Source organism: Chiloscyllium plagiosum, unplaced genomic scaffold (genome assembly GCF_037043375.1).
Source record: "Chiloscyllium plagiosum isolate Xiang-an unplaced genomic scaffold, Cpla_swu_hap1 HiC_scaffold_7, whole genome shotgun sequence".
In the NCBI taxonomy this organism is placed as follows: domain Eukaryota; kingdom Metazoa; phylum Chordata; class Chondrichthyes; order Orectolobiformes; family Hemiscylliidae; genus Chiloscyllium; species Chiloscyllium plagiosum.
The window spans coordinates 9544477-9554102 of record NW_028270145.1 but is presented as its reverse complement, the minus strand read 5'-3'; the positions used below and the strand labels follow the sequence as shown (position 1 = coordinate 9554102).

General features: G+C 45.6%; 1 protein-coding gene across 2 annotated transcripts in view; it reads left to right on the top strand.

Moving 5' to 3' along the window:
• The first annotated feature begins 6282 nt into the window (after positions 1-6282).
• tyw5 (tRNA-yW synthesizing protein 5) overlaps positions 6283-9626 on the top strand; it is a 64098-nt gene continuing 60754 nt past the window's right edge. For both annotated transcript variants that reach the window (XM_043692958.2, XM_043692957.2), the window contains exon 1: positions 6283-6373. In XM_043692958.2, the coding sequence (XP_043548893.1) occupies positions 6293-6373 (81 nt within the window). In that variant the 5' untranslated portion in view covers positions 6283-6292. The remainder of the gene's footprint in view (positions 6374-9626) is intronic.

Here is a 9626-nt window from a genome sequence, read left to right as displayed (position 1 = left end):
ATTATCCAGAGTTTTGTACATAGAGTTCCTGTGAACCGGATCTATCTTAGACTTCCAGATGAAGTGGAAGGTGGCTTGGGTGACTGTAACAGCACAGTTTCAGGAAATGAGACAGACCTGTGCCATGTACAACAAAATAGAGAGCTCCTCACACCTGATGACGAGGTTTTTACATTCAATGGAGACGAACTGGTGCTCACAGAAGACCAGTTTCTACTTCACCTTGGTGATGCTGTCCTCCCAAGATTTTGTCCATACCCCAGCCCCTCTGAACCATATACCCAGCACCTTCAGGTAATCTGTCCTGATGGTGAAGGGAATGAAAGATCAGTTGGCCCAGTTCCCAAAGAGCATGGCCTCACTCTTGCCTCGAATTACCTTGGCTCCCAAGGCCAGTTGAAAACTGGTCGCAGGTGCTCATGAGTCTGCGCACAGACAACAGATCCGAGCAGAAAATGATGACAGCATCCACGTACAGGGAGGCTTTGTCCTGCAGGGCTCCACTGCCTGGAATACTCACTCCTCTCAGGTTCACATCCTTCCTGATGGACTCAGCGAAGGGCTCTATACAACACATAAACAAAGCAGGACAGAGTGGGCAGCCCTGCTTGACTCCAGATCTGATCGGGAAGCTTTCTGATTCCCACCCATTGATTGAGACTGCACTAATAATGTTGGTGTAGAGCACTCAGATCCAATTGTAGATTCCCTCCCCAAAGCCCATTTTGGACACCATGTCCCACATGTGATATCCTGTCAAAAGCCTTCTTTTGGTCTAGGCTGATGAGGCAGGTGTCCAGTCCCCCAGCCTGTACATAGACAATTGTATCCCTGAGGAATATGAGGCTCTTGGAGATCATCCTACCTGGTATAGCACATGTTTGGTTGGGGGTGAATCACTGATTTCAGTGCAGACATGACCCTGTTAGCAATGACCTTAGACAGGATTTTGCAGTCTGCATTCAGCAGTGCAATTGGTCACCAGTTTCTAACTTCCTCCCTCTCCCTCTTGTAGATGATGTTGATGATATCTTTCGTCATGGATTCACACATGGTACCAGCCAGAAGCATACTGTCATACACCTCCAGTACATCCTGGCCTATCAAGTCCCACAGTGTTGACTACAACTCGGCTGGTAAGCCATCGCTTCCTGGAGTTTTATTCTTTTCTAAGGACTCGAGGGCCTTGGTCAGCGCATCCAGAGGTAATGACTGGTCCAGCCTCTCCCATAAACTATCATCTAAGACTCCTGTGATAGATGACAGGAAAGACTGAGTGGCCGCTCTGTCTGTGGACTTTGGGTCTTACAGTCTGGCATAAAAGTATTTTGCTGATCCTCAGGATGTCAGACTGAGATGACATTACCGAGCTATCTCCTTCCTTTAGGCCGCCCAGCACGGTGTTCTCCTCATATACCTTCTAGAAGAAGAATAGTGAGCACATCTCATCTTGCTCCACAGTGCGGATCCCGGACTGGAAGACCCTTCAATTCACCACCATCCCGTGAACTGTCTCAGGACAGGGCTCCATCCCAGGTTCATGCTGGAGGTGGAGGAGGCTCTCCTGTCACTTTATCTTCATTGTTTGGTGCACATGATGTGTCACAATTATTATTGATCTCCCCAAACCTGTGCCTTTAGCCTGGAAATTATTTCAATATTACGTCTGCTCCTTAGGCCAACATTCTGGAATATGCAGCATTGCATCTGACTTTATTATCATGCCTGCTCCTCCCTCTCTTCACTGTTTTCATTGGATCAATCTAAGTGACCGTTGATGGGTTAATTTGGTGGGCAGCAATTGCCACACACATCAACTTCCTCCCATGATCTGCCACCGTTTTTGCCCTGATGTGTTAATTCAGCTCCAGTGGCATTAAAACTGGATGTGCTGAAAGACATTTATTACAGCTCCTGTTCCACATATATTCAACTTGAGGGTGCGGTACGGGAAAAGCACAGCAGGTCAGGTAGCATCCAAGGAGCAGGAGAATCAACATTTCAGACATAAGCCCTTCATCAGGAATCGTGAGCTCTTGATGAAGGACGTATGTCCGAAACATCAATTCTCCTGCTCCTTGGATGCTGCCTGACCTGCTGTGCTTTTCCAGCACCACACTCTTGACTCTGATCTCCAGTATCTGCAGTCCTCACTTTCCAATTATATTATAGCCACAAGTACTTCAGTGTCTAGGCTAATGCAAAGCTATTTGGTTAGAAAATATAGCACACATTCATCAGTGGGTCATGCTTTAAATGACAACCGTTAGGTTGGAATCTGGACCTTACTATTCCTTGGGTCACACGATGACAATATTACAAACATTTCTCTTAATTAAAGATATACTGCATTCAAACTGAAGCATAACCCAACAGAAGTAAGATGTGAGACACATGGTGGACTGGTGTATGGTGGGCAGTGACAACAACGGGATGTGATGAGGGTCAGGTGAATGGAGAACAGCAACCACATGGACAAAACACCAGTAACATTATCCTACAGGTACACAATCCTTTATCCGAAATTCAGAAAAGCTCCGAAATCCGAATTTATTTTTGTGAAGTGCGGAGCGTCATTTTGGCGTGTGACCAGGTGACCCAACTCCAAACCCACACCATCACTCAGATGTGACTTGGTGGCATGGCCCAGCACTGGCAGGCATCAATTGTGTCTCAGCACTTGTACTATTCACACGTGTGTCTGCTGTTAGGTAATTTTTTTTATTTCACAGTGAAAATGTCATTTATTCCGAAATCCAAAAATATCTGAATTCGGAAAAACAACTGGCCCCAAGGTTTTCGGACAAAGGGTTGTGTACCTGTAGTAGGGGAGATTGTTTCCATGAGGGTTGACATGGGATTGGTGGTTGGGATGACATGGGAAGGAATTGGTTGGAAATGACAGTAGGTGATTCGATGGGAAAGAGGAGATAGCTTGGGAAGGGTTGATGATATTTGATACAATTTACTTTTGCTAAAAATGAGATTCAATAGATTTGATTGGAAAGGCTCTAAAAAAAGCTGACAGGTAAATGAGAAGAATATATCAGGGTTGATTCCAGAAGTGAAAGAAGTTGATAACGGTCATTTACCGAGCTTCTTCATTGTCCAACTCCAGTGATAAAGGCCAAGAAAACAAATTCATTTTATGGAAGGGGCAGTTACAATGTTACTACGAAACCTGAATGCAAACACGAACTTTGTCATGGATTAAGAGTGTGACCTGGGAACTTGTTTTCTTTGGCTTTATTCTTTTCAAAGAACTGTTCCATGAATAATAATAAGCTTGTCAGTGTTATTATTGCTAGACTGTTAATCCCTAGATCCTACTAGTGTTCTGGGGACAAGGGTTCAAATCCCACCATAGAAGATGTGGAATTTGAATTTGATAAAGATTAGTAGACTAATGATGATCATGAAACCATTGTCAATTATCAGGAAAAACCCATTTAATTCACTATTGCCCATTAGGGAAGGAATCTGCTGTCCTTACCCGGTCTGGTCTACTTGTGATTCCAGACTGACAGCAATGTGGTTGACACTTAACTGCCTTTTGGCTGGCCAGCACTTATTACACGATGACATCCACTTCCTGTGAATTAATAAAATAAAACTCTGCTTTTTCAACTCAGGAGAAAACAATTCCCTATTAGATTTTCATAAATTGTAGCTGTGAAAAAAATCCTCTAGACAAAAAAATGTTTTAATATTCTTCGACCTGATCTTGCACATGTGCATACTTTTAGGTCATTTTTTACAGTGAGAAGTTTTGATTCTGACCATAAATGTTTGTAAATCTCTTTTAGTGTTTAAAACTAATAACAGTAAAATGTGTTATAATGAAAGAATGTTAAAGGTTTATGGAAAGAAATAGATGAGATGTATTTCTCAGCCATTCTTTTTATTTTTGGTGTGCCATATTTAGTCTATAAAATATATCGAAGATGTTTTCTGTTGTGATTGTACTGGGCCTTTAAGAGTGATTTGTTCTTTACTGTTTCTCTTGAAGAGAAACCACATGGACCACTTCAAAAGCAACTTTGAGCTCCCTGACTGTATTAAAGAAACTTGAATGGGTGGATTCAGGTTCACAGATATCCAAGGTTTTTGTTTTGCTTTCAGTGGGGTTTGGAACTGGATGTTGAAACTGACAGATACATCTCTCTTTCTGTCTGCTGCAGCAAAAAGCTTGAGTTGTGTCTCTGCTGCTAAATTGTTTATTTCAGTATTCCTTTCTCCTGGACTGGAAGGGAGATAGTACACGAAGAAAATCTGTTTTGCTGAATTTGCTTTTGCAAAGGTGTGTTTTTGGGGTGTTGCTATATTGGAAGAGTTGTTGCTCAGTGTTTAATAAAATAATATATTATTTTATTAAATATTTCAAGAGAGTAAAGTTGTGACTTTTTTTTCTGTTTTTAACTGTTTTGTAAGAATGAAGTGTGTTTTGCTTAAAGTGGACTAATCAGATCACATCTGGAACACAACACTTGAATTTAAATAAAATAAGAAGTCTGAGGGTGTTTGATCTGGCCTATGACACTAACTTCGTGTGTACTTTTTCCTGCTTTAAGAAGTTAGGTAACATTTTGGTCTTTCCCAGGAATTATGTGTATATCCTACCTAAAATCAATCTGTACTTTCCTCTCAAGGCCAATCTATATCTCTCTATCTCCCCACAGGACCATGTTGTATCTTTCTCTCATGCAGGATTCTTATGTTTCTCCTTCCCAGGACCAGGCTGTATCCCCCACCCAAATGATGACCTTCCAGGTGCAACCTATATCTCCCTCCCAGAATCAATGTGTATCACCCTCTGTTCCAGGACCAGTCTGTATCTCCCTATCTCCCTCCCTAGACCAGCCTGTTGCTCCAGGCTGTACCACTTTCTCAGGACCATGCTGATCTCCCTCCTAAGACCAGGCTGTATCCCCCACCCAGGACCAGATTGTATCACACCCTCCAGGACTAGGCTGGGTATCACCCCGCCCCCCCCCCCTCCAGGACTAGGCTGGGTCTCCCCCCCCCCCCCCCCCCCCCCGTACGAGGCTGTACACCGCACCCAGGGCCAGGCTGTATCACTCTTCTAGGATCAGGCAGTATCCTCCAGCCAGAACCAAGCTGTATCTCCCACCCAGGACCAGGCTGTATCCCTGTCCCAGGACCAGGCAGTATCCCCCACCCTGGACCAGCCTGCATCTCTCACCCAGGACCAGGCAGTATCCCCCACCCTGGACCAGCCTGCATCTCTCACCCAGGACCAGGCAGTATCCCCCACCCTGGACCAGCCTGCATCTCTCACCCAGGACCAGGCAGTATCCCCCACCCTGGACCAGCCTGCATCTCTCACCCAGGACCAGGCAGTATCCCCCACCCTGGACCAGCCTGCATCTCTCACCCAGGACCAGGCAGTATCCCCCACCCTGGACCAGCCTGCATCTCTCACCCTGGACCAGGCAGTATCCCCCACCCTGGACCAGCCTGCATCTCTCACCCTGGACCAGGCTGTATCCCCCACCCTGGACCAGCCTGCATCTCTCACCCTGGACCAGGCAGTATCCCCCACCCTGGACCAGCCTGCATCTCTCACCCTGGACCAGGCAGTATCCCCCACCCTGGACCAGGCAGTATCCCCCACCCTGGACCAGGCAGTATCCCCCACCCTGGACCAGCCTGCATCTCCCACCCTGGACCAACCTGCATCTCTCACCCTGGACCAGGCAGTATCCCCACCCTGGACCAGCCTGCATCTCCCACCCTGGACCAACCTGCATCTCTCACCCTGGACCAGGCAGTATCCCCCACCCTGGACCAGGCAGTATCCCCCACCCTGGACCAGCCTGCATCTCTCACCCTGGACCAGCCTGCATCTCCCACCCTGGACCAACCTGCATCTCTCACCCTGGACCAGGCAGTATCCCCACCCTGGACCAGCCTGCATCTCCCACCCTGGACCAACCTGCATCTCTCACCCTGGACCAGCCTGCATCTCCCACCCTGGACCAACCTGCATCTCTCACCCTGGACCAGCCTGCATCTCTCACCCTGGACCAGCCTGCATCTCTCACCCTCGACCAGCCTGCATCTCTCACCCATGACCAGGCAGTATCCCCCACCCAGGACCAGTCTGCACCTCTCACCCAGGACCAGGCTGTATCCCCCACCCAGGACCAGGCTGTATCCCCCACCCAGGACCAGGCTGTATCCTCCTCGCAGCGGGAAGTGTGCGTGCGCCATGCCTCCGGGCCGGGAGGGGGCGGTAGTTGTGGCGGGCGGGCGGGGGGACTGTGTGAAGATGGAAGCGGAGGGCAGGGCGGCCGTGCTGGTGTATGACAGTGTGGACCGGGAGCGGTTCCTCCGGGAGATTTACCCGATGGTAAGCCGGGGCCTTCCGTGTGTAGGGGACAGACCTTCCCTTCAGGCCCGCCAGACACACACCGCTCACTTTAATATATTGTAGATTAATCACCGTCCTGAGCCTTTCCAGTCTCCCCCTTCTTAAAGAAAAATAACTTTGATTTATTTCACTGAGGAAACGAGGATACATTTGCTTAAAGACGCCGGGAAATTACAATTAACTTTAAAGACTTGATTTTCCAACAGTAATGAGTTTCGAATGAATTAACATTTCTGACCGAATTTTAAACGTGGATTTTCATTCAGACTTTTCTGCCTGTAAATGTTGAAATTGTAGCAAAAATTCTTTATTTTTTTACCAGATGGGAATAACTGTGACATTGGGTACAATTTGTATGGAGGGTCAGATTGAATTGTTAGCCTGAAGTAATATCCATGAAAAGAGTAGGGTGGTTTTCCCTTATCTCCCTCGTGAGTTATTTGGTCTTTTTCCTTAATTCTATCCACCGTTTCCAGTGATTTTTATTTGTTAAAAGTCTCTCCAGGCTGTTTTCAGTAACACTTCACGGACAAGTTTGTCTTCCGCCTTGCTAATGTTCAGACATTGCTGACTTTGTGCCTTCTCTGGAACCTTGGTAGGTCACCAATCAAGTTTACATGATTTGGAGATGCCGGTGTTGGACTGGGGTGGACAATGTTAAAAATCACACAATACCAAGGTTATAGTCCAACAAGTTTATTTGGAAACACTAGCTTTCGGAGCGTCGCTCCTTCATCAGGTGATTGTCCTGGTCATCAATCACCTGATAAAGGAGCAGTGCTCTGAAAGCTAATACTTCCAAATAAACCTGTTGGACTATAACTTGGTGTTGTGATTTTTAACAAAGTTTCCATTTATGTTCTTAAAAGTTGCATACACCTTGATACAGATACTAGCAAATATTTTGATTTTTGTTATTTGTTTGCTGTACATGCTGCTGTCTTTATTATGGTTTTGTGTCTCCACCCATTTGTAATCAACACAAGAACTCACAACTGCCTTCTGAAACTCTTGTTTAACATGTTGTTAGCAAAAGTGTCAACAACTTAACAATGACTATGCAAGGTACAACTGATCTCTTGAAGCTTGACGTATGACAGTAATTGTGTGTAATTGAGTGTGTGTTTCCCCTTTTAAGGAAATAGGTATGGTAACATGGTGCTGAGAGCTAGAGGGGTAGTCTGAGACCGACTGCGGACATGAGAGGATGTATTGCTTGTTCTCGTCTACCCTCCGCCTACTTTGTGTTGTTTGTAATTCACCAGAACCACTAAATACATCGTAACTGGCAATGAAAGTGGGATCTGAACCACAAACTGTGCAAATGTGTTTCTTTTAGTTAGGACGAAGGATGTCACCAGGACTTCAAAAATGGTGCAGAATTGTTCAGGTAACATTGAGGGAAGTGATCATGAAGAGACTTGGGCTGTGGATGACACCCCAGGAAAGAATAGTACACACTGGAAGGGGTGCAGTCATGAGAGGACTGGGACCGCAGCCAACGGCTGAGGAGGGGAGTATTCACTTGGGAGCTGACCGAAGTTATTGAAGAGAGTGGTCGCAAGGGGACTCAGACTGCAACTGATGCTGGGGAAAAATGATACACTTGTACAGTCAGTGAAGGAGCGAATGATGTGACGAGTGTTTACTAAGGAAAGTTGGGCTGAGAATGGCAACTAGACTCGAGTGGCGGGCGAAAACAAAATGGCGGTCCAGTTTCGAGCCTTGGGACCATTTGATGAAGAGACAGAATGGACGTTATGCACCAAGCAGTTTGATTTTGATGTATTTGAAGAAGAGTAAAATGTTTGAAGGCATAATGGCACTAGTTTTCCTGAGTACCGTTGAAAACAATATATCATAGACTTGTTCCAATAACACGTAGCCTTATTGTTTAAATCATTGGAATTATTGTGCTGTAAAGTAAATGTTTCTTTACCTTGAGTGTTGCTGATTCGAAGGAGTCTGGTGCAATCAGAAAAAGTGGCGGAGAAGACATACCAAGAACTATGTGAATTATTTTGCAACATTGCTACTATGATGGCAGCAGTGGTAATTGAATATAGTTACTTAGCTACTATGAAGAATAGTTCATGCCCAGTTTGTAGCCAGCTTCAAAAAGTTAGCAGAACATTGTGAATTTGGAGGATTCCTCCAAAAGCTTTGTGGGACCACTTGGTTTGTATACCCCAATAATGAAGCCATTCAACAGAACTTACTAGCAAGGAAAGACCTGGCTTTCGAAATTGCTACCTTGATGGAGTTGGCTGCCTGAGAAGCAACACAGTTGAGTGACGATACCCTGGTACTTAAAATAGTGGAAACTCAATGGAGTGCTGTACCAACTGTACAATGCCACGAGTGGTCTCAAGAAGTCAGTGTTGCACTCAACAAGCCCATTGCCGTGGGTTAAGCAAATGGGCCATATGGACTGAAATTGCCAAGTTCAATTCAAGGCAGAGAAGTGGTATTTAAAGAGAACAGTTCAGAGGACAAGACAGAAAGTTCGTACCGTCAGCCAGGAAGTCAGCTGGGTCTGCTGGAGAAGCAGGAGACCCAGAGTCAGCAGGGTTTCGGTCTGGGCTCGTCCCGAATTAAAGTTAAGAGAATAAACATGGAATTGGATGCTGGCGCAGATTCAGAATATTAGGAGAAAGTTAAAGGCAATGGCATTGAAGCTTGCCAGGATTACACTGTGGGCATAGATGGAACAATTGGTGCTAAAGAAGGACTGTGTACAGGTATAAGTACAGCTAAGGGACCAGTGCACCCATCTGCCTCTATGTTATGAAAGATGACTGCTCCTAATTATTTGGATGCTCCTGTTTACAGAAATTAAAGTTAAACTGGGGCATGGTTAATAGGCTGGTGGACTTAGAATCGAGTTTACAAGAGATTTGGGACAGGTATAAGAACATCTTCAGGGGCATTTCTGGGAAAATGAAAAAAGTAGAAATTAAATATCAGTTGAAGTGGGAGGCTCATCCAAGGAGTATGAAGACACATCCAATAGCATACACCATCCAGGTGAAAGTGGAAGCAGAACTGGAATGGTTGGAGTTCCTGGGAGTGTTGGAGCCAGTAACCAGCAGTGAATGGGCCATTCCAATCGTCCCAGGTTTAAAAACAGATGGCCCGGTCAGAATTTGTAGTGACTTTAAGGTTACATTCAATTCAACCCTGTGTTTGAATCAATATCTTCTTTCATGCATTAAGGATCTGTTCCTTTGAA